The sequence below is a fragment of the Rhamphochromis sp. 'chilingali' genome (genome assembly GCF_963969265.1).
Source record: "Rhamphochromis sp. 'chilingali' genome assembly, chromosome: 4".
NCBI classification, from domain to species: Eukaryota; Metazoa; Chordata; class Actinopteri; order Cichliformes; family Cichlidae; genus Rhamphochromis; species Rhamphochromis sp. 'chilingali'.
Genome location: NC_137948.1, coordinates 17,729,750 through 17,756,170, shown reverse-complemented (window position 1 = coordinate 17,756,170; position 26,421 = coordinate 17,729,750). Strand labels below are relative to the sequence as shown.

General features: G+C 39.9%; 1 protein-coding gene across 1 annotated transcript; it reads left to right on the top strand.

The window, feature by feature from the left end:
* Positions 1-38: 38 nt before the first annotated feature.
* Positions 39-25,197, top strand: ldlrb (low density lipoprotein receptor b). The gene is made up of 28 exons (XM_080881073.1): positions 39-155; positions 275-403; positions 515-686; positions 830-1,057; positions 1,173-1,291; positions 1,397-1,536; positions 7,302-7,443; positions 7,532-7,669; positions 8,260-8,382; positions 8,520-8,650; positions 15,184-15,274; positions 19,185-19,310; positions 19,622-19,744; positions 20,059-20,427; positions 20,618-20,740; positions 20,863-20,979; positions 21,153-21,275; positions 21,395-21,523; positions 21,635-21,806; positions 21,944-22,171; positions 22,823-22,941; positions 23,047-23,186; positions 23,505-23,646; positions 23,736-23,873; positions 23,958-24,131; positions 24,578-24,655; positions 24,790-24,950; positions 25,059-25,197. The coding sequence occupies exons 2-28, from the start codon at positions 364-366 to the stop codon at positions 25,095-25,097; spliced, it is 3,825 nt and encodes a 1,274-aa protein (XP_080737199.1). The 5' UTR covers positions 39-155; positions 275-363; the 3' UTR covers positions 25,098-25,197.
* The last annotated feature ends 1,224 nt before the right edge of the window (positions 25,198-26,421 follow it).

Sequence of the window (26,421 nt, the reverse complement as noted above, 5' to 3'; positions counted from 1 at the left end):
TTTGAAAGCTTTTTGCCTGTTTGTCTCTGCAGACAACAATGAGTGTCTGACCGGAAATGGCGGCTGCTCTCACTACTGCAACGATCTGAAGATTGGCTACAACTGCTCCTGCCCTGCTGGATACAGGCTGAAGGCGGACAACAAAACCTGTGAAGGTGAGCGGACGGAGACATTTAAAATTCTGCCTCTTAAGAACCAGACAGATCGTAAACATGTCATTTAACAATGTGCACAATAGAAACAAACAAATGAGCCAACTTCTTCAATTCTGCAGACATTGACGAATGTGCTGAGCCAGACACTTGCACTCAGATCTGCATCAACTTGCCAGGCAGCTACAAGTGTGATTGTGAAGAGGGCTATATGATTGACCCTGCGACCAAAACTTGCAAGGCTGAATCAGGTAATGTTAGAAAGAAAGCCCACTTAAACCCACTTAACGCTTGATCCTGTGACGCAACCTTCAGACAAGACAAGCAAGTTTAACCGAACTGTCCTCCTCTGCCTCCACCAGGCTCAGTGCCCACCTTGTACTTCACCATCAAACACGAGGTGAGGAAGCTGACAGTGGACCGCAGCGAGTACGTGCGTGTGATCCCACAGCTGAAGAACGCAGTGGCTCTCGACATGGATATGCCAAACAAGATGATCTTCTGGTCTGACCTGTCTCTGAAGAAAATCTACAGGTAAGAATCTTTATCTGTGTCCTTTCTTTTTTACATTTCTTTATGAGTTTCTTGCTTCATTTTGCATAGTATGGAGTGGCTCTCATTCAAGAACCATGATGAAGATGAAATTAATCTCTCCACTCTTGCCTTCCTCCAAACAGCTCTATGATAGATGTGGCTGGCAATTCCTCTCACCACAATGTGGTGGTTGAAAGTGGGATAGAGGCCCCAGAGGGCATTGCGGTGGACTGGATCCATGGCAACATCTACTGGACTGACAGAGTTTTGAAGACTATTTCTGTAGCAACAACGGATGGCGGTATGAGGAAGACCCTGATCGCAACGGACCTGGACAAGCCACGAGCCATCACAGTCGATCCAGTAAACAAGTAAGTGTTTAAACAGACATCACAGCGAGTACGTTTCCTTAGATTAGTGTCAGTTTGACATGAACTGGTGCGTTTTGTCTTTAGCCTCATGATTTCTTTACTGTGTCCTCTTTAGTTTGATGTACTGGACAGACTGGGGTGAAGAAGCTAAGATTGAGAAGAGTGGGCTGAACGGTGCAGATCGCACTACTTTAGTAAAAGACAACATTGTGTGGCCGAATGGCATCACCCTGGGTAAGCACAGCTTCCTGAATGCATTTTTAGCAGTGATTTTTATTTACTGTGTAATGAAAATATCGTAGTCAAAACTATTATTTGTGTGTTTCATTTTCTTACCAGACATGGTCAACCAACGTCTATACTGGGTGGACGCCAAGCTGCACTCTCTCTCCAGCATCGATGTGAATGGAGGGGCCCGACACAGTCTCATTATTAATGAGGAAAAACTCTTCCACCCACTCTCCCTGACAGTCTTTGAGGTTAGTGATGAAGGCAGTGTATTCCCAGATTAACTATGACTCAGTGAAGGTCAAAGGGATTGTTGTTATTGTTAGGAAAAGGACAGGACCCAAAAATCTACCTGATTTATTAACAATACTAGTTGCTTTCTTAAACGGTTAAAACCAGCCAGTCCAAGTCTAACGAAGTTCATGGAGGGTTTTTATCTGAAATGGTTTAACATATAAAGCCAGAGCTTCAATTGTTGAGCACCGCACTAATTGTTAATAGAATACAATAGAATTGAATTCAGTTTTGTCAAACGCAATAAAATTGCATTTGCATCCATCCATAAAGTGCTTTAGCAATAGATATATTACAAAATATATATTAGCAATAAGATATATAGATATGTTACAAAAATGGGTCTATTATAGGTATGTTACAATGTACACAGTATGAAGGTATGTTATGAACAGAGATGGGCTGTAACGCGTTACTTGTAACGCGTTACTGTAATCCGATTACTTTTTTCAAGTAACGAGTAAAGTAAGGGATTACTATTGCAAAAACGGTAATTAGATTACCATTACTTTCCCGTAGGAACGCTGCGTTACTGCGTTACTAAAACCGTGATTTTTTTGCGAGAATGTCTCACGACAGTGACGTAAGCGAGTGCGCTGTTAGTGACAACAGCTGTGTGCAGATCAACAGTGGATCATATATCGATTGTGGGAGAGAGTATGAGTGTGCAGCGTTTAAAGCATGGAAGTACTGACCTTACTTTGAGTTTGATTCCATAAAAAGTGACAAAAACATTAGCTTCCGTTGTGCGTGGGAAGAAAACTTCTTTTTACAGCGAAAAAAAACCCTAAACTTCCAAGCAAGCACCGAGTGCGCAACGACTCACAGAGAAACTCGCGGATTCTTCAACTGACCGCGGCACACCTGCACCAGGGTAAACCTCCGCCTATGCCACTCCTGCTTTACAGGTGAAAATAGAGCAACAGGACCGCTGAGTCTTTGACTTTATTTATTTTCTGCTGTGTTTTACTTGCATCTATTTGAAAGACTGAGTGTAAACACAAAAAATATTTTATTTTATGTGCTGGAATGTGCAGAAAATAGGTTTAAATGTTAAACTAATTTATTCAAGTCAGAGAATGTTGCATATGTTACGGGCCCCAGGAATGGTGCCACAATAACAAAGAAGAAATCCCTGCAAACACAGGTAAAGTTCAGGAGCAATGAAGACAGTGCACTCGGTTTGCCTCTCAGATTGCATCTCTTATTCAAGTTTCAATAAACATGAACAGCATTAACAATATCCACGTGTGCATGACTTTTTCAGTCCCAGTGTCCATATCTGTCCATTTCCCCAAAGTCACAAGTAGAAAAATAAATGAATTCACACTCTACACGTTCCACTATTTTACATGTACTTCATGCGATCGCTCAGTCTAAGCAAAACAAAAGTACACACCTGCTCTTACTTAAGCAGTTGGAAGCCACTGTAATCTACAATGAATTTACAGCAATATACGACTGTACAGATTCTGAATACTGAAATTGAGCAGAATTAGACACACATTTACAGCACACTGAGGATGAAATTCACTTTTGCATAACATGGACAACTTCTTTCTACTTCACATGTCATTAACACTCACATATTAAACAGCTATATACTTTTCAAACCTCAATGACACTTAACAATAAAACATCTTTGTATCATAAGCTTTATATAAAATAGTAAAGTGTGCGGGAGTACCAACCTTCATAATGAAAAGAAAATAAATCGATATGAATGACCTTCCTACAAGACAATGCTCTGGGCGCTAACGACCCACAATACAAAACATTACCGCGCCGTTTCTGCTAGCGGCCTGCGCAGCCTGACGCCGCTGTCTCACACTGATGCGAGTCGACCGCGCGGCAGTGCCCATAAGTGTTACAGGTACTGTTCTACTTCTTCACAAGTTAACATGGAGATAAAACATTGTTATGTACAAACAGTGGTAGTATTTCTTTACCAGGTACCAACCTGCAAACACAGGTAAAGTTCAGGAGCAATGAAGACAGTGCACTCGGTTTGCCTCTCAGATTGCATCTGACTCGTGGGCGGAAGTCCATCCCCCTAAAGCAACCGGGTTGCACCTGTCTTGGAATAATAGTTCCGCCTGGGGTGTTGCTCCATTTCTTTGTACCTTCTATACAGTTTATGTGACAAAATAATGCACTGGTTAGGTTGGTCATGTTGTCAAAGTCATTTTGGATATTAATAGCCACAGAAAATAACTGATAAACAAATTAAATAAATTAAATTAAATGATTAACACAAAAGTGGCCATGCATTTTGGGTGTGCCACACATATAATTCAATTTTTGCTTGATGCATAAAGTTTAAAGATTAAAACTAATAAAACAAGTTTTAAAAAGAGACTTTTCCATTTGATTACATTTTGTATGATGGATTATGCAGTAAAAGTAGAATTGGGCTGAAAGATCTATCGCTTTATCACCTCTTCAGGTTGTAAATCGTGTTTTTAAAGAGTAACTAAGTAACTAAGTAATTAATTACTTTTGAAAATAAGTAGTCAGTAAAGTAACGGGATTACTTTTTTGGGGAAGTAATCAGTAATTAGTTACTGATTACTTTTTTCAAGTAACTTGATCAACACTGGTTATGAATATGCTATAACTATAAGTATGTAGAGGCTGTAGTGAGTGTACAAGCTATGTACAGGATATAAATATGAAAACTATACAGAAATATGAAATATGAACTATGCAAGTTACACTCTAAAAACTATTGTTTAAGCTCAACAAAAAAAATTAACGCAACAGTTTCCATTACTCTTTTTGAGTTACGATAACTTATGTTGAAATTAGATTGAACCAACAAACTATATTGAGTTAGGGGAATTAACTTTTCCTCCATAATCAAAGGTGATTTTAATTACCATTTATGTAATATTTGGTAGCTTAAAAACATATTTTTAAGTTGTTTACTCATAAAAATTATCTTCCTCCAATTACTTTTTCCACATTATTTAAAATGATTTTTAAGTGTTATGTAATTAATTACAGCAATTACAAAAACAATTTTTTAAAGTTCATTATTTAAAATATTAAGTTGCTGATTTTCATCATTATTAACATCATTTTAGTTTTCTCTTATTTTTTATTGTAATAGCTTTTAAGAAAGGAATTCATTCAACATTTTTTTTTATCAAAAAACTTTATTTTTTAACTGTAGGCATTTCAACACTTTGTATTTAAAAAGTGAAAATAAACCAGAAATTTAGATTTATACCATCTCAGCCAAGTTATAGTATATGCCTTTATGTATTTAACACCACAGAAACAAATGTGTTCAATTGGTTAAAAAAACTTAGAAAACATTTTGTTACAGTAATACTTCCATGCAAGTGTTCAGTAAATGTTAACTTTCAATGCCTACCAAACTTTACAAGATCTTGCATCTTTCTATGACACAATGCAGCAAACACCTTTAAGATCAATGTTACACATACAGGATTCAAAACAGTTAACAATTTTTGAAACAGAGTCAACATCTTTAACATAATGATGGTTCCATCAAGGTCAAGGAACAGCTTCTGAACAACTTCAAAAGTATATTTCAGATCCTTGCATTAGCTCAGATTGAGAGCATATATTATGCCCATGAGCAAAACACAGCGCCTTGGGAAATTCTGGCCCTCCATGATTTTTGTTTCCTCCACCACAATGGTTGCAGTCTTATGGTTAGATCCAGGGGTGTACCGGTCACTGATGATGGCAGTTTTCATCACCTGCCTTTCAAGGTTGGCCTTAAGTTCTTCGGTGTTAACTTAAGGCCAACCTTAAGTTAAGGAATTAATAGGTTAGTGAATTATAGATTAGACTTTTATACTTACTGAAACTTAATGAATTCAGATGATCAATGGAACACACACACACACACACACACACACACACACACACACACACACACACACACACACACACACACACACACACACACACACACACACACACACACAATGCTGAATTACTTAAACCGAACTCCATGAAAAGGTCCTCTTCCTTCTCTCCAAGGAAAGTGATAAGGCAGCAGATGGCTACTTCTCTGCGTGTTTCAATTGTATTGTGCTATTTAAGAAAAAATAAAGTATGAGTATAAAATACATGGGTGACTGCCAACAAAGTGCATTTCAAAGCTACCCAAAGTCTAAATAGTTGTCCTACCTCAAGAAGCATGTCCTTGATCTGCCTGATTCTCACTCCCTTAGCTCCTCCCCTTGATAAAATGACATCCATCAGTTTTGGGGTGCAATGGTCAAGTGTAGCTATTCAAGGCTTACAGTGGTTATTCTCTTGAACTCCTCCTTTATCTGTAGACCACAGAAAGAGAAGAATTAAACCTTGCAGACTATTAGCTATACTGCATTAATGAATGCTCTAATACATTATTTAAAGAGGATAGATGTGATCTAAGGCTACCCCAAGTTTTGAGGGAACAAAAACAATCTTGGTGAAGACAAGGGAGACTTCCCCACCATAACCGTGGTGTAATCTCTAATGCTTTAGCAACCCTGTTTTTGCAGAGGTTTCGAATTTGCACATTGTTCACTCCCAGCCCATTTTGTAAAAAATGTGTCCCAACTTAACAAAGCACTAATGACCCTAGATTATCACACTATACTAACTGCTTACATAAAGTCTTAATGTTAAGTAGATTCACATAGCCCATGCCAGAATAATGCTATTGGAATGACATTAACAATATTTCACACAGTCTGATTAAAAAAAAACAAAAAACAAAAAAAACAAAACAAAGATAGCTACAGCTCTTAAGATCAAGAACAATACTTACTTTAAGCTGTATCACAATACTAACCAAAATCAATGTAATATTACGTATGGGTCATGCAAGTTTTATAAAGATATAAAATAGGTGAGCCAGATGGAAAAAAGAAGCCTCTAGGTTATCCCTCTGAAAGAACTATTCACAGTTTAAAGGCTTCTAATTTTGGTAAAAAGAAAAACAAAATCAGCCTATGATCGAAATTAGATTGCACTGTGTAGCAAAACTTTAATCATGCTTTTCCTAGCCACAGTTGCACTCTCTAGCTGAAGACTTTTGTCAAATGAAACTTTATAAGTCTTATCCTCTGCTGTGCTAAAGTTTAGAATGGCTAGCATTAGCTACATGTGGTAGTGCAAAGTATTTCCTTATCTGTATGAGCATCACATCATACACAAATCCACTACAGGTGACTAGCACAAATGCTTTGCTTTGGTAGAACTGTTATTTGTAAATGAAATGTTACTTACCTTGAAATGTTTTTTACAAAAGCTTGCACCATGCAACGCAACATGTGTGAATTTGCCCGGGCTAGTTAAGTCAGTAGGGGAGGGAATTTGAAATCAGAAGTTACAGTGGAAAAAAATAAGTTATGTATTAAATTTCTTTAAGTAATTACAACTTGAATTTTATTTTGAACCCACTAACATTGGGATTTAATTTCAAATTACATATAAAATTAATTTAATGTAATTACCAACATTATTAATTCAACACAACCCAAAAAAATAAAGTTTGCAACTTAGAAGGTCTATCTTAATCAATAAATTAGAATTTTTATGTTGCAGCCATGGATTTAATCAAGTGGTGGTAAAAGGCCTGATGAATTACTTTTTAGAGTGTATAAACAGTTGTAGAACTATAATAATTGTATTGTAAAGAATGATTGTCTATAGTTAATCAGTTTAACTCAAGTTGTATTTCTTTCTAAAACAGGAGAAAGTATTTTGGACAGATATGAGGAAAGCTGCTGTGTTTAGTGCCAACCGCTTGACAGGAAGCGACATCACTGAGCTGGCAAAGGACCTGGGCCAGCTAAAAGACATCGTACTGCACCACAACCTCAAGCAGCCAGCCAGTAAGGAAACATTTGTACATTCGAGATATTAAAAAGAATCTGTGAAAATAGAATATTTTTTTCTTATGCCTTCCCTGTTTTATTTTAGGTGCAAACTGGTGCACGAATGGAGGTTGTGAGTTCCTGTGCCTACCTGCCCCTCAGAACGACCCACAGTCTCCCAGATACACCTGTGCCTGTCCTGATGGCATGGTCCTGAGACCTGACATGAAGAAATGCGTGGCAGGTAAACATCTGCACCTCTTGTTACTAAAAAAGATGGAATTAAAATCAAATCTTGAAATTCAGCCAGCTGCACCTCCCCTTAAAGATAAAACTGCTGCTCCACTCCCACCACAAGGTCCCACAAATCCTGCTGCACCCAGGCAGCCAGACCCGACCACCACAACTACAACCACCAACAAACACACAACTACCTCTGCTGTGCAGCCTAATCCTAAAGAACAGCTCTGGAGATATTATGATTCAGTTCATCCAACACAGCCATACTGCACCTCTGACTGACCAGGAGCTGAGTGATGCCCTGGTCCAGATCTGTGAGGAGATACCCGATGACATCAGTCGTTAATAGCATGTCCCGATGTTGTCAGGCACCATACAAGAAGTGGGGGCCATATTCATTGCTAAAGAGCAGACTTACTAAAGATGCGGTGTTAGATTAAATAAGTGTTTTTTATGTGTCACCTATCTGAATATTACTGATCATTGATTGTTATGTTCAGAAACACATTAGCAAAGCTTCTGCATGTGAGTTTTCAGTTGGCTAATCATCTTTTGTTCATGAATATTATTTAAAATATTTCTTTGTCTCTGCAGACAACAACAAGTGTTTGACCGGAAATGGCGGATGCTCTCACCACTGCAACGATCTAAAGATTGGATACAACTGCTCATGCCCTGCTGGATACAGGTTAAAAGCAGACAACAAAACCTGTGAAGGTGAGCTAACAGACACATTTCTGCACCCTAACAAGCAGGCCATGGGTCATAAACGTGATTTAAGAAAGTTTATTAGAAACTACTTTTTTTAAGAATCCAAAGATGCCAAGTTCTTTCTTCTATTTGTTTGTTTGCAGACATTGATGAATGCACTGAGCCGGACACTTGCATTCAGATCTGCATCAACCTGCCAGGCAGCTACAAGTGTGATTGTGAAGAGGGCTATCAGATTGAACCTGCCACCAAGACCTGTATAAAAAGTTATATATAAAAAGTTAATGCATTGGTATTGATGACCAATATTAATACTACATTTTACTATACTGCCACCAATTGTCTGTTTTGTCGTATCCACTTATGGATGCCAACAGGAGGACAAATGACCAAATCTTGGAATAAACATAACCATGTAACACTCACTGAGTTACAGAAAATGTTTGAAATGTCAAACATGGGTCTTAAGGTCAAATATTGCCATCATAAGTTTCACTATTAAAACATTAGCTTCCTTTAAATCAGTTACCTGTATTTTCTAATTCTTGGACAAACTGTAAATAATTCCTTATATAACCTGAAGTCTGTGCTTTACTCAGTATTGTTTCACACCTTTAAGGAAATAAACACTGAAGGCCAACTGAGCTGTGTTTTAACACAGTCTTAAGCTGCTGCCTGACCTTCCGTATATCCTCTGGATATGAACAGAGCTGATGTTTCACCTCTGCCTCACTTTGATGATGTTTTGTGACAACAGTCTCTGGACCTGCTGTGATTCCTGAGGTGTGTGTACATCACATGTTTCTGACTGTTTAGGTTGGAAAGCCAGCCAGCTGTGTACGCAGGGTGTTTCCAGACTTCTCAGAAGCTCTTATTTGTCTGAGGTTCGATGGAGCTGAGGCCCAGTCACTCTCCACTACTTTACAGAATAAAAACCTTGCTGCTGCGGCTTACCTGTTACACTTCCAGTATGAGCACTTACAACTGCTGATTGTAGAATTCAGGAATCACAAGGTTGTAATACATGAGTACTGTAACTTGTTCTTCTGCTGATGTGTGGTGACTTTGGGACTTCAGAACAGTTTCATTATTTCTGCACTTTTTCTGCTTTGGATTTTGGACACTGGCTCCTCTCTGTGGCTGTGTGGTGTTGGATATACTGCATAGAGTATTTTCAGATTATAATTTCAATGCACGGATGTACCGCTTGCAAAATCATTATAATTTATGGACACATAGCTAGTTACCTCTTCTACCACACATGTAGCGTAGTTTACATACACTCATCATGGGCATTAATGTCATGCTTGGACCCCTTTTGCTTCCAGAAATGCTTCAATTCTTTATGGCATAAAGTCAACAAGATGCTGGAAGCATTCCTCTGAGATCTTGCTCCATGCGGATATCACTGTTTGGGGTTTCTAACCTAAACCGTGGCAGTGTCACACCGTTGATGCAGATTTGTCAGCTGCCCATCCATCCTGCAAATCTACCATGTCACCACATCCCACTGGTGCCTCATTGGATGATCTGGTAGCTGTGGAGACCATTTGAGTACTGTTAATGTAATAGAGGATTAACGGGTGATAAGTTTAAAACAGAAGGGAAACGCTTCTGACGGGAAGAGCAGTGGAGCAGCCAAGGGAAGTAGTAAATATAAACTCAAGTTGTTAAAACTATAATTTATTTACAAAAATAAAGCACTAAAATACTCTGGCCAGGCAGAAAAATGAAGTTAAAAACATTAAAAGCAGTTAAAACAATACAGCTAAAATGCACTAGCCTCAGCCATGAAGATCAAGTCCCATAAGAGTCCAAACGTGTCATGGTCCTGGGCCATGTGGGCCCAGTATTCTTAGTTTCTTGTATTTTTGTATTTCGTTCCTTATTTAGGTCATGTTTCCTGAGTTGTCCTGTTATGTTGTTCCTTATTTGACTTCCCCTTGTGACTTTTATCCCCTGTGTGCCCCTCTATGTATCTGTGAGCCCTCATCTCCCCTCCTTGTGTTTCATTCCATGTTTCCCCAGCCCACTATGCCCGTGCTCTCTCTCTCCTCCTGTTTGCACCTCTGTGTACTTCCTGTTTTACTTTGACAGTCTCCCGTCAGTGTTGTTTACTCCTGCCATGTCTTGTTATGTTTATCTGTGTCAGCTGTGTTCCCATGTGTGGCCACTTCCCCTGATCATCCCTCTTGTGTATTTAGTCTCTGTGTTTCATGTAGTCTGTGTCGCGTCGTCTGTGTTCTCACCCCCATGTTTTCACGATCAGTCTTTTGTGATCATCTTCGTCTCAGAGTTCTCTTAGTTTGTCACAGTATTAGTTTTCCCCGTTTAGTTATAGTTTAGCCACGCTATCCCTGCTGTGTTTGTATTCCTGGTCTTCAGTCATATTAAAGGCTCGCTTTCTGTTAAACTCACTCCCGTCTACTCACTTGTGTACGCTCCTGGGTCCATTACACACACCACCGCACGGCCTGCCTCTGCAGACCGTGACAAAACGGCGCAGAAACCAACAGGATCGTTGTCGTCCTGTCTGACTCTTCGTTCTGGTGTGCCAGGTTAATGATCAGGAGGGCATCTCCCCGGAACAAATCACATAACAAAACAAAAACATGCAAAAACCCAACAAAATAAAACACTACATGTTAAAAATAAATAAAAATCAAAGAATAAAACAAAACACTACATGCAAGGAAATAAAAATACTAAGTTAAACTTTGTCCATTCCACCCTGTGACATGAACTCATTGTCATGTTCAGGAAACCAGTTTGAAATGATCTAAACTGACACTCAGTTGATACTAAGGGGCCGATAATATGGTGAGACATAGATTAGGCATACTTTTAGATTAAAGGCATTTTTTCATTTGAGCTTTTAAACGGCTTTGTTTTTATTTTAGTGTGAGACTGTGTGAAGTTTAGATTATGCTGGGCAAAGAACTTTAAAGAATTATTTTCAGTATAAACAACTACTCAGCATTATTGGCACATTTATCAGAACTGAAAAGTTAGTTGCTGATGATGTTACTCCATTAGATTGTATTCCTAACAGCTGGAGGCCAACAAGAAGAAATCACAATAAGTGAGTTTTGGAAGTATTTATAAGTTTTAGTCTTCTAAGTAAGAAACATCTCAGGGGAAACTATTTATTTCTTCCCTCCATGAAACACGTGGGAAGGTGTAATTATCCAATTTCACCACTAGGAGGAAGTCTCATACAAATAGAAGAAATATTTTAGGCTTGACCCAGTGAACTCACACTCATGCTCTTTAGATCTGGCTGTGATTTTAAGCCCATACACCCAAAGAGCTTTCTTCAGTGAGTTAAAAAAAAAATATCCCAGAAGTACAAAATCAGGAGTCCTTCAGTTCATTTATACCTTTAATCCTCTTATTAATAATACCATGGTCAAAGCATCCAAGAGAATCTAAAAGTAGATGTTGTAACAGTCTCACTCCAAGTATGGTGATACCAGCAAATCAAAACAGAAACTCTTCTTGCAGATGACAAACGGCACTGCTATTCCCCTAAAATGTTTGCTCCTGAATGTACAGTATGCCTAAGGAGATGTACACATCGCAGACTCCAGAAGGTCCACATTGTTGATTCATAAGGATGAGAGGAGGAAGGGGACAAACTAGTTTTCCTTATTTCTAGAAACCCTTGGACTGCCCCTGCAGCAACTTAAAAGCAGCTGTTAACATCTGCGGAGGGAGGAGGGGCAGCAGCAGCAGTAGCAGTGGAAAAGTAATTCACACTAATTTTGGGCTTCTTTGCCACGACAAAGCAGTGAACATACACGTCACACAAACAGCACACATATCTGGTAACATGGACATATGTGTGTAATTTTATTTATTTACTTTTCCTTGTATAATTTTAAATTATAATAAGAGCTTTTTGTCAGAAGAAGCTTGAAGTCCAAGTCCATGAAGAGTTCCCTTTAATGGCTTCACAATAACTTTTATACTTCTGCGTTTCTGTCAGCAATAAAATAATTTATTGCTCTAAAGGAAGTTCCACTGTGTTCACAGGCAGCACAGAGAAGTGCTGATTTTAAGTAGAAAAACGATTTGGCTGACAATGTTATATGATTTCAGAACCACAAATGTTCAGAGACAGACCTGAATTAGGGGAAGACTGTGAGTTGCAAAAATTTCACGCAACACTGAGATAAAGACACACCCGTGCTCTTGGAAAAAGTTGTGTAAGTGTGTGAGCGTGTGTGTCTGTACTCTTCCGATTTCTGATTTGTTAGTTGTATTTTAACTGGAACCTGTTAGACATTAGCTGCTTTGCCATCATATCTGGCCTTCGGGCATCAGAGTGTGCACACGAATTACGTATGCATGTGCACACTTATCAGCTTTGTTGGCCCTGAGACACTCGTAATTTTCACAACTCAAGTCATTTAATGATGTGGTGTGTTTCTGACTGAGTCCAGTTCTCTCTTTAGTAGAAGAGCGTCAATAAGAATTCAAGGCTGCCTGAATTCACAGAGCAGGGAAGATTTATAGGAACTAGTCTACTATTTATTCCATCTCTGGTATCTTCAACTATTAATATGTTTGCTAATGGAGGGAAGCAAAATATCAATTCAGGGTACGAATCAGTGATTGGCAATCAGGGTGTGAACACAGAATACCAACACTGTAGATAGGGAGACTTGGAGACACAGTAGTCATCAGGATAAGATGGAGAATGTTGGCAATAATTCAGAAAGCTGCTGATTAATTAGGACTGAGTGATGCTGGATAACATTCCCACTCTTATGTCAAAGAACAAGATCATGTTAATGGCAACAAGCAACGAGAAACAGCATATGGTTTATTTGCACCCATGCTCCCCCCAGTCATGGTACCACTGTATGTTCCAAATCTACAACAACTGTATATAATGATAATATGTATATGCTAGAAAAAAAATGTTTTCACTGACATTGTTCTGAAATAAAATAAAATAATGGCTTACTTCCATTTAGCAGTTTGAGGTCCAGGTGGCCCAGTGTCACACTAGAGTGGAACAGGTCCAACCTGTTAACAGCAGTGGTGATACTGTGTTTGTATTAGGGGACAAAATGGGGTTTGTAAGTCATTATTAAGGAGCCTTTCTAATGACTCACAGGCCTCTACGGAAGTAAGTAGAGTTGATGTTTGACTAAAGGTACCGGCCATGATGTAGGCACTATTTAAAGTGTACACATGGTTTAAGAGCTGCACCTCTGTGTGTGTTAGCAGTGTGTGTGGGGATGCCGGGAACCAGAATATGTAATCCAGCTGCTTTTTTTACATTCCAGGAATGCCTCCCACAGATTATTCCCTGCCCCTACAAGGAGCCAAGCCCAGCTCCTCCTCCCTCTTTCTTACTCTGGGAGCACTCACACACAGCACTTTAAAAACACTAAAACACTTTATCTGCCTGATTTGACTTCTACATATGTATCATGTCCATGTATTCTGAAGCAAAACTCTCTCTTCGTCATTGGCACTGATCTCAAACCTATTAAAAATGTGATTTTCCCCAAAACATGCCAGGAAAACCTTGGAATCACTTTTCTGTATAACCAGACACTCAATTTTTAGGAGTTACATCAAGCAGCATTATGGGGAGGGATGAGCAGACGGTGATGTGACAGACCACTTTTCTTGGCTGTAGAGTTTTTTCCAGGGAAGAAGGCATCTCGCCCCCAGAGTACCTGACCGATTCCAGTAAATTGCAGCTTTTTCTGCAGCAAACAAAGTGCTTCACTTATAAAGCCGATATTTTGCTTTGCAAATGATCTGCCTGCGCTTGAAGATCGAACAGTGACTGTTGACACAAATAACCTTTGCATAGACCTGGTTAATACAGTAAGCTAAAGTATGGCAGTTTGTCAGCGTTAAAGCATCCCGACAATTCAAGGCATTATGATCAGGAGAGCGGTCAGGCTGCAGCGAAACTGATGGAGTACAAAGATATGTATCGTACATATCTGCGCTGCATTCGGCCCATTAATATGAATTATTTATCATCATTATTTTGCTTTTTCAGTCATTTTTGTGTTAGAATCATTCATGAATTGTCTGGTTAATTTTTAATATGGAATTTAGGTTGAATAAAAGGGTGGTGGTGGAGGGGGCTGAAAGTTGTACAACAACCACACTCTAAATGTGTGTGGCTCTCATCACTGTGTCTTTCTTGCTACTATTTAACTCCACATGTTGTAGCACACTCTCACACTTGCTCTTTTTGTTGTTTTCATTTACCAAAGTGTTATCATCACAGTCAGTCTGGCTGTAGTGAGACTGCATGTGATATATTTTGTGGCTTTTTTGTAAAAGGTGCTATCAATGTGTTACAGATAGATACTTTATTGTGCAGTCAGAGTTTCCTCTTCCTTTCAGACATATTATACGTTCTAAAACACACACACACACACACACACACACACACACACACACACACACACACACACACACACACACACACACACACACACACAGGAGGAAGCTATGCTTTTTCATGGTGGAGTGATGGAACCAGCAGGCTCCACCCCCAAGCAATGCTCAAGGCCAAATTCAAACATCACACCACTGGTTTGGCACCGCCCTCGTGCCAGCCTCATAGAAAGTGGTGAGATGTGACACGGGCTCCTTAATATATTTTGCTCACACTCGACATTCACGGACCAGCACTGGGTGACTCTCCTCTGTGATTCTGTCTCCTCCGGATTCTTTTTACGCACAGATACAACCGCGAACTCTTCCTTCTTTTTTCACATCTGTGCGCGCAGCTGACTTCTATTTTGTAGCTGACAATATAAGAAGAAACGGGACATGTTTGGGATTTGGAAGGGACTCGCTGGGCTGTCCGCTTGCTGGTGTCTGTTGATGCTTATTCATTGTTTGCCTCAAACAGGTAAGGAAATAGATTTCACGGTAACTGCATTTCCTTTCTCGTGTTTTTTTCTTTTCTTTTTTCTTTTTTTTTTTTAATGAAAGGTGTAATAACCTGATTCTTTGTATCGGTACATAAAGATATACAAGTCAATAATTTTGACGATAATTCCACAACGTGGTTTACGATTTCTGCATATATGAATGAATGTACGCACGGCGTTTTGATTGGTTCGTTTCGCTGTAAAATGAAACAGAACATCCAACCATGCTCGACTTGCCGGCCGGCTTTGAGTTTCGGGTGGGCGTGGCCCAAAAAGGCCGTTGTCAACGAATGGAGCTGGGAGGGGTGGAGGGTGCGGCTGAAAGGCGAGGCTTCCTCCTTCAAGCGGGATGCAGGAAATTGGATGCAAGAAAGTCTGCATTTTTACTGTAGCTGCGCACATTTGTTGAAAAGTATCCGAGGAAATAGCTTCGAAGTACTTTTACTGACTGCATAAAGAATGAGTTAATGTACATGTTAATGGACAGTTTGGACACTCAGAGGTTTCCAGGCCTCACAGAAGACAGGATGTAGCCTACGTTTTCCACTGTGACGCAAAATGGGGGAAACTGAGCCAGAAGAGACGCAGAAACCTTTGAATACAAATATGAACTAAAGAGAATTAACTGAACAAAGCAGATAATAAAAAGGCGGATATATCCCATAACTGGCTTAAATTGAATATTTAACACGAGGAAACATTAACATTCATTAAAAAGGGAATGAAACATTCATTTAATGAAGATTCAGTATTTAAAACGTGTTTAGTTGTTCCCTCATATCATTAGCATTCAGGCTTTTGTGCCATGTTAAGTCTCGGGCTGATCCTTACATCGTACCATTGTCGTCCTCAAACATGGTCACTGAATGAGTGAACTCCCTCGGAGGAATCAATGTTCTGCAGCACAATTTTGCCCCCTGCTTCATTAACCCTCCCTAAAATCTGTACTCTCCAACAAGAGCTTTTCAGATTTCCGCTTCCATTCATCATATTTGCTAGTGTATGTATAGCTGTGCATGTCTGTGTGTGTGTGTGTAATAAAAGCCTTCGTTTTCCTACATGGGAGAAGAAACCTTTACAATGCAGTGACTCACAAATAGAGACACTTTATAGTCTTGCCTATTTATCATTTAGAAATACCTCCAGCTTTAGAGTATAGGAATCATTCACGCATTAACATAGTCTTTTCATAGGCTTAAAATACTAAAATTATTTGAAGGTTACAAAGTAAAGCATTGCAAGTTTTGCTCTTCTGCAGATGGCCACCTCACTATCAAGTCTTGCACTTGTTCAAAGCATGTTTCAATCTAACGTCATTCGAGCACATTACTGTCTTCATTTATCAGGCAATGACTCCACTGGACTCAATAAAGTGCAGCTACATGACCGGACTAATCATCATAAATCCAGACCTAATGCACAAGTGAGTGCTGCCGGTCCTCGTGATGGATATCCATCCTGGTTATTAATTAACTGCTGGGTATATGATTGAATAAATAAAACCTCTTTATGAAGGCTTCTGGTGTGTGTATATTGCAGACACGTACCACAGAAAGACAGCAATGCATTGTTAGAGAACAAAGTCTCATGTAGTCACAAGGGATGATTGTTGTCACTCAGCATTGTGACTGATTCTGTAAAGCCAGTTTCTGCTGTCAGACAAGCTTCAGCTTTACTACATTTTGAACTGAACCATAGCGGCCGGGCATGTGTTTAAGGTAGTGCCTGAATAGCCTTGTATGGTAGTGTTGTATGTGTGAGGTCTGGTGGCTTTGAAGGTTTATACTGTGGGTATAAATAGAAACTGGAGGGTGCACTTTCTCTTGCAGAAACAAAGTACGCTCTACCTGAGCTGTCTGACATCCTGTTCAAACTAGTAAACATACTGGCAGTTTGTGGTCTTAGGTTTTAAGGCTCTAGCTGACTAGATAGACTAGAGGTAGTTTTTGATGCAGTAGTGATACTTCTGAACTTAGTTTTCAGATTATAAACTGACTAAAAGTGATAAAGATCAGTTTCTATTTAAACTGCAGTGTTCACAAATTTGCTTTATGACATGTTATGAACAAAGTGGCAAACGAGGCCACGAACCGTTGGGGAATTTTTGAACATTGAGGTCTAAAAATGTCAAACACAAAACAGAGAGAACTTACCAGTATATCACTGTCATCAGCCAGGTGCAAACTTTAATTTTGTCTCTGAGAAAGACTTACGGTAAAGAGTTCATGGAAACCTCATTTTACTTAGCAGTCTTAATGAGAGACTAAAGAGACTTGTGGGAAACATTAGCAGTGGAAAATGAAAACATAGGCTTGGGAAGTTTATATTTTCCACCCATGGGGACGAGGTTGAAAGTTTAAAGATCGGGAAGAAGCAGCTTTTAACCTGCTTTGGTTCCTCCTTTTTTTTCAGTGGATTCAATTTAAATGGCTGCTTCATAAAGGGGAAATGAGTGCGAGTTCTTTAAAGTTTGCTGTAGATGTAAAATGAGCACTGAATAACGTGCTCTATGTGCGTTAGTTCTTTAGTATGTTTTGGAAAGTCTGTTCCTGGAACCTCTGCTGGCTGTTTGCCAGGCTTCATCCTACGTTTGTGTCAGAAGTGGACATGCAGAGCGTTTTTTTCCCCCCTTTAAGGGAAACTGAGACTCAACTAAATGTTGCTAAAATAGCAAGACAAGAAATACAGTACATTTCTCAATTCAGTGTTACTTTTCACAGTGCCAGAAAAGCAGGGAGGCAACCCTTGGCCACATATCAAGTGTTGAGAAAGCATCCTCTCTTTGTGCTATAACCATCCGCACCAACTTATCGTAATCAGTCAGACCTGTTCTGTTTCTTTTGTAACGCGTCATCACTCATTTACACTTCTGGGATGACAGAATTTCTTCTGTTTAGAGCCTCCGCCTCCATCTGCGGGTCACTGTGGTGATGCTGTTATGAGGAATGCCACTTTGGGACCAATCAGCAACTGGTGGTGTGATGGTTCAACTCCTCCCATGCTATTGTCTTAAAGGGATAGCCTGACAATAAGCTAAGCCTCCAGGTCACAGGAGGGACAGGCACTCAGGAGGGGATGGAGGATGACGCATATTTGGGGCAGTGTCCGGCTTTTTTTAATGGCTATTTCACTGAGGTGACCGCCGCGACCTGTGAGCCTGAAAGAAACCATGGTCAGTTTAAGGTTGCAAAGCTTTAAACTTTTAAACACAGTAGTGAAACGTTTGTCTCCTACATGAAACGATGCTTTGCCATGGTCCATCTGTACACATCTGATGTGGCACACGTTTAAGCCACATAAACCAGGGTATTTACCCAGATAAACAACTCTTTGCTGAAGAGAGAAACGAGACTGAATACATTTTCTGTTTTTGTCTATATCTTTTGACTAAGTTTGTAAAAACTGGGCCTTGCATGTGAATGACTTCGGGGGAATAATTCTTTGTCCAAATACTTTATATTGAAGTCACTTTGATTAGTTCTAACATGAGACACAGTGTCAATAACTTAATTTGTTAATTTCCTGAGTGAAGCAATAAGAAAAACCTGTTTTTTTCTCTCCCTTTTTTACAGCATCACTTATCCGTACTTCACTGACTTTGACTCTGAGTAACACATTAACAAATTTCCTTTGTTAGCACATTTGGATTTGTTTTCTTTTTTACACCGTTGTTTGTCTGAACTTCAGTGGCCTTCAGTTGTAATTTTTTCCCTCCGTGTGTATTTTTCAGTCATTCAACAGCACAGTAATAACATTTTTTAGGGCCAATAAGCTGTGAGCTAATTGATGAGTGCTGATAAGAAGATCTGGTGATATTGAATGTAAACCAGGGTGGCAGTTTGTCCTCACGTCACACTGAACTCCAGTTGTGATTTTTGTCTTTCACAGATGCAGCCTACATATGCAAAGCCAATCAGTTTAAGTGCGGAAATGGGAGGTGCATCACCCGCAGGTGGATTTGTGATGGAACTGATGATTGTGGTGATGGAACTGATGAGCTGCCCGCTAGCTGCGGTATGTTATCACATATCAGCTACACCTTACACTTGGGATTCTTGAGGTTTTTTTATGCTTAACTGACCAATTTCCTGATAATTTTTTAATATTTAGAAAATATTTAAAAAAACAGAAAGTTCACTAACTTATAATTCAAATTAAAAAAAAGTTTTGGATCAAACTGTCACCACAGGGAATCAGAAACACATTATCAAAGTCACTGCAGCTTCTACAAGTAAATGATTGTTAAGCTTTACGACATAATAGCAAAAAGCTGTGTCTCTCTGTGGTCACGTGAAATGAGTCACGCTTCATGTTTCTCTCCTCAGGAGTCAAAATCTGTCGGGATTCGCAGTTCAACTGTGGCGATCCCATGAGCCAGTGCATACCAAAAGACTGGCAATGTGACGGCAAAGCCGACTGTACTAACGGCGCTGATGAGAAAAACTGCAGTAAGTTTTCTACCAGAGCCGAGTTTTTCTACACCTCAAAGTTCATGCTAAAGCATCCACAAACAAGACACGACTAACTGAAAGTGTTTTTGGCAAGAATGAATTTTGTTCAATGTATAATAATAATATCTCAAAAGGGATTTGAAGAACAGACTTAAAGTCAAGTAATCTTTAAAAAAAAAGCTAATACTAGTAGTGTATTTATAATCCTGAAGTCTAGTTAATACATATAAATAAATATGTAATAAGTGTTGTTATTGATATCATAATTGATCGATTTCTAACTCCTATCCTCCTCTCATGTTTCACCACAGCGGCCAAGCAGTGTGACGACCGTGAGTTTCGTTGTGCCAATGGCCAGTGCATATCCAAGAGCTTTGTTTGCGACAGCGACAACGACTGCTCAGATGGCTCAGATGAGGCGTCCTGTCCCAAACCCACCTGTAACTCTCGCTCCTTCCAATGCAACAACTCAATGTGTGTGCCTGCGATATGGCGCTGCGATGGAGACAGAGACTGCTCCGATGGGTCTGACGAGTGGCCCCAGAACTGTGAAGGAAGGAAGCCAGAGAAGACGTGCAGACCTCACGAGTTCCAGTGTGCGAATGGGGACTGTATCCCTGGCAACTGGAAGTGTGACGGAGGGTTCGACTGCCAGGATCGTTCGGACGAGGCTAATTGCAGTGAGTTTTTAAAAATTTCTTTATTGTTAAAGCCAACCTGCACATTACATTTTTAATGGAGACTGACAGTAAATATTTTCTGGAGGTACCGGTATTATGTTTCTTCTTATTCTAATCTCTATTCCATTACTCTCTCTCTCCATCTCTCTTTTTGTGTTTTCGTTCATTTACCTTCTTCCTTCTCTTCCAGCTCATTCCACTTGCCGCTCAGATGAGTTCCAGTGTAAGGACGGCACCTGCATTAACAAAAGCCTCCAATGTAATGGACGTGCTGACTGCGGGGACCTCACTGATGAGATTGAATGTGATACAGGTAAAAAGATTTCATTCAGTTTCACCCACAAACTGTAATCAAAAGCTTCTTTCTTGAAAAGAAAGAAAGTCCCACATGATTACATTGCGGTCTCATTCATACTCCCCTGGTCTCTTCCACAGTATGTGAAGGCCCAAACAAGTTCCAGTGTCGCAGTGGGGAGTGCATCGACACGGAGAAAGTGTGCAACAAGCAGAACGACTGCAAGGACGGGTCTGATGAACCAGCGAAAGAGTGTGGTAAGTGAAGTCATCTTGTACACATTCATGGCTGCCAGCCTGTAGGGAAATATGACTAGAATACCTGACTTGACCTACATAGCTTGTGGTTTGAATGAGTAAATTCCCGGTCAGCTAAGGATTTGGTTGTCGTGAATATTATTTGAAAGCTTTTTGCCTGTTTGTCTCTGCAGACAACAATGAGTGTCTGACCGGAAATGGCGGCTGCTCTCACTACTGCAACGATCTGAAGATTGGCTACAACTGCTCCTGCCCTGCTGGATACAGGCTGAAGGCGGACAACAAAACCTGTGAAGGTGAGCGGACGGAGACATTTAAAATTCTGCCTCTTAAGAACCAGACAGATCGTAAACATGTCATTTAACAATGTGCACAATAGAAACAAACAAATGAGCCAACTTCTTCAATTCTGCAGACATTGACGAATGTGCTGAGCCAGACACTTGCACTCAGATCTGCATCAACTTGCCAGGCAGCTACAAGTGTGATTGTGAAGAGGGCTATATGATTGACCCTGCGACCAAAACTTGCAAGGCTGAATCAGGTAATGTTAGAAAGAAAGCCCACTTAAACCCACTTAACGCTTGATCCTGTGACGCAACCTTCAGACAAGACAAGCAAGTTTAACCGAACTGTCCTCCTCTGCCTCCACCAGGCTCAGTGCCCACCTTGTACTTCACCATCAAACACGAGGTGAGGAAGCTGACAGTGGACCGCAGCGAGTACGTGCGTGTGATCCCACAGCTGAAGAACGCAGTGGCTCTCGACATGGATATGCCAAACAAGATGATCTTCTGGTCTGACCTGTCTCTGAAGAAAATCTACAGGTAAGAATCTTTATCTGTGTCCTTTCTTTTTTACATTTCTTTATGAGTTTCTTGCTTCATTTTGCATAGTATGGAGTGGCTCTCATTCAATGATGCAGATGAAATTAATCTCTCCACTCTTGCCTTCCTCCAAACAGCTCTATGATAGATGTGGCTGGCAATTCCTCTCACCACAATGTGGTGGTTGAAAGTGGGATAGAGGCCCCAGAGGGCATTGCGGTGGACTGGATCCATGGCAACATCTACTGGACTGACAGTGTTTTGAAGACTATTTCTGTAGCAACAACGGATGGCGGTATGAGGAAGACCCTGATTGCAACGGACCTGGACAAGCCACGAGCCATCACAGTCGATCCAGTAAACAAGTAAGTGTTTAAACAGACATCACAGCGAGTACGTTTCCTTACATTAATGTCACTAGATCCACTGAACATATAACACCTGTTCTTAAACAGCTCCATTGGCTTCCAATTTACCTCGGTGTCAATTTCAAGATCCTGCTTCTCACTTTCAAAGCGCTTCATAACCTTGCTCCTCCATATCTATCCGATCTTCTCCATACATACTCACCCCTCCGTACACTCCGCTCTTCTTCAGCTTCCCTTCTGTCAGTTCCACCTGCTCGCCTGACTACCATTAGACTCAGAGCCTTTAGTTGTTCTGCCCCGAGACTTTGGAATGCACTTCCACTTGCTCTCCGGACCACACACTGTCTCACCACTTTTCAATCACGTCTCAAGACTCATCTATTTAGAATTGCATACACCTGATCTGTCTGAGTCCATTTTTACCTTGCCCAGTTTTTATATTTGCCTTTATACTTTTATGACTGTTTATGTCTAAATTTTATTTTACCATATTTAATATATATTTTTTGCTGCTATTGCTCATGTGTTTTTGTAAGGTGACCTTGAGGGTCTGAAAGGCGCCTATAAATAAAATGTATTATTATAGTTTGACATGAACTGGTGCGTTTTGTCTTTAGCCTCATGATTTCTTTACTGTGTCCTCTTTAGTTTGATGTACTGGACAGACTGGGGTGAAGAAGCTAAGATTGAGAAGAGTGGGCTGAACGGTGCAGATCGCACTACTTTAGTAAAAGACAACATTGTGTGGCCGAATGGCATCACCCTGGGTAAGCACAGCTTCCTGAATGCATTTTTAGCAGTGATTTTTATTTACTGTGTAATGAAAATATCGTAGTCAAAACTATTATTTGTGTGTTTCATTTTCTTACCAGACATGGTCAACCAACGTCTATACTGGGTGGACTCCAAGCTGCACTCTCTCTCCAGCATCGATGTGAATGGAGGGGCCCGACACAGTCTCATTATTAATGAGGAAAAACTCTCCCACCCACTCTCCCTGACAGTCTTTGAGGTTAGTGATGAAGGCAGTGTATTCCCAGATTAACTATGACTCAGTAAGGTCAAAGGGATTGTTGTTATTTGATTAAACTGCCACTAAGGATGAATCCTTTTGGTAATGATTGCAGGACGGGAACCACAAATCTGCCTGACTTATTGGCAACACTAGTTGTTTTCTTAAATTGCTAAAACCAGCCAGTCCAAGTCTAACAAAGTTCACGGAGGGTTTTTATCTGAAATGGTTTAACATACAAAGCCAGAGCTTCAATTGTTGAGCACCGCACTAATTCTTAATCGGTTTAACTCAAGTTGTATTTCTTTCTAAAAACAGGAGAAAGTATTTTGGACAGACATGAACAACGCTGCTGTGTTTAGTGCCAACCGCTTGACAGGAAGCGACATCACTGAGCTGGCAAACGACCTGGGCCAGCCAGAAGACATCATACTGCACCACAACCTGAAGCAGCCAGCCAGTAAGGAAACATTTGTACATTAGAGATATTAAAAAATAATCTGTGAAATTAGAATCTTTTTTTCTAATGCCTTCCCTGTTTTATTTTAGGTTCGAACTGGTGCACGAATGGAGGTTGTGAGTTCCTGTGCCTACCTGCCCCTCAGAACGACCCACAGTCTCCCAGATACACCTGTGCCTGTCCTGATGGCATGGTCCTGGGACCTGACATGAAGAAATGCGTGGCAGGTAAACGTCCGCTCCTCTTGTTACTAAAAAAGATAGAATTTGACATCAAATCCTGAAATTAAACCCTTTATTTTTATTTTGCAGAAAGCACAGCTGCGCCTCCCAAAACTGCTGCTCCGCTCCCACCAAAAGGGCCCACAGATCCTGCTACACCCAGGCAGCCATACCCGACCACAACTACAACCACCAAGAAACCCACAACTACCTCTGCTGTGCAGCCTAATCAGAAAACAGAGAAGCCTGCCGTCACTGCTCAAGGTACAGAAACTTTCTTTACATTTTTAGACACTCAGATTATTGTTCTCATCCTATTTATGATTTTTTTTTAAATTGTGGCCAAAAACACTGATGCTGCTTTTGGTATCATATTGTATGTATGTATTTTTCTAACTTTTGCCAAAATAGAATTTATTATTTTGACATTTACTGTATACTGGCACTGTTACAACTGTTACAACAACAGAAAGCTAACTACTTACTTACTGCCTGGTTGAAATGACCAGTAGTAGTTTTATTGAATGATATTTATTTATTGGGTGATATGATGTTGAGTTATATCTTTATGGGTAATTTTATGGCTAACTTCCTAGACTCACTCCACTGGGTGTGACGCTAAGCTAACTGTCTTCTGGCTCATGTCAAATAAGATGTTATCGTTTTTTAAGAGACTGTATGAAGAAAACATTTATTTTCTGCTTTTGCAGGTGACAGACAAGCAGCCGTGCAGCCTGAAGAAGCCCCACCCTCCCACCCTGTTGCTCTCTACGTTGTGTTGCCACTGAGTAAGTCCTACTTTTTAGCTCTTCACAGCTCTCTGTGAAACAAAACATGATATCTTAAACTTGCTCACTTACTCAAGGATACTTAATCTGCTCTCTTTTTCATTGAATGGCATTGTAACTCTTCTCTTCTGCAGTGATTTTGGCTCTTCTGGTATTTGGAGCAATGTACCTCTGGAGACACTGGCATAGGAAGAACACCAACACCATTCACTTTGACAACCCCGTGTACCAGAAAACCACCGAGGATGAGTTACACATCTGCAGGAATGGCTCTGACGGCTACGTGTATCCTGAGGTATCTTAACCTAAAACCATTTTAGAAATATTGTTTCTAAAAAAAAAAAAAGATTAATTAATCAGTTTGAAAGCTTTGCTCATACGATGTTGCTCCTTTTTTTTCCAGCGGCAAATGCTGAGCATGGATGACACAGATATGGCTTGACCTGCCAATGAAGAAAAAACTCGTTTTATTTGAAGTGCTGGAAACAAGAACCGCTGCTTAACAACATCATTCCCTTTCTCCGTTGACCTCATTGTGTGGCTTATGTCTCTGACCTCAGCACTGTGCCGTCCAAGCCTGCAAAAGGGTTGAAAGAAAAGGAAACAATCTTTGAAACTTAGGAAAATAGGGCATAAAGCAGTCCGACCACTAAATTATTACTAAATGAAGGACTATTGGATAGTTTCAGTAGATGATGTTCTTAGTCCTGGAGCCGTGATTCTTTTGATGCTATCTATGTTTTTTATGCCTAAAAAACATAGATAAAAAAAAGATACAGATTGTTACAACACCTTTAGGTGCCGATTTACGAGCTTAACTTGAAAAGCCTAAACCATGTTGTCTTAACACTCCCGTAAGCCTTCCAGTCACACTCTTTTAGGTTAGTGAAGTTTATGGATGCACATACAGTAAATGCCTTAGTAATCGCACTCCACTGATAGTCTTCACAGCATCATATATAGCCTTCTGTTATCCTGCATACAGAGTTTGACAGTCAGTCATTTATATTGCCGTCATCTCTAATGTTTTCTGTTTGAATCCATAAGATATGAGTGTGGTGGATTACATATGGTTTACACTGTAAATCACCAAAGCTGCTACGTTTTCTGAAGTTAACCAAAATGAAGAAAATGCTTGAAAATCCTTTTTTCTTCTTTTTTTTCTGTTTCTTGCTATGAAGATAATTAAGGTAAAAGTGATTGTAGATGATTTCTTACACAGCTCTATGAACTGTTTCTGTATATATTTTCTGTAAATATATCTTGGTGTCGTCTTTTTACGTTTGTAAATTTTAATCGAGAAACACTGTAAATAGGTAATAGATTATTTTATTTATTTATGGAAATATGAGAGCTACGGTTTTTGATTGTTGTCTGCTGGCTGTGAATGTGGTACTTACTACATGTTAAGTGAGGTGTTTTAATAGAGGTGGGCTAACCTCTACGTCGTGCAGCTGTTATTTAAGTTATGTCAGTCAAACCTTTGCGTACGCTGCTCAGTTTCCCGGACAAGTCACCACACCTGAGAACTCTTATTAGCATTTTAAGGTTTACACAGCAGCACTGAAGAAACTTATTATTCCTTACTCCTTTGCTTTTTCAATACAGCCGTGAATCAGATAACTTATTTTTCTTTTTCTTTTACTGTGATGTTTTGTTTTGATTGTGGGATTGAGGCACATACAGCACGACTGTACACAAAGCATAATGTTCTCATTCAACTCAGAATGTATGTATATCTTCTTCTCTTTGTTAAATGCACATAT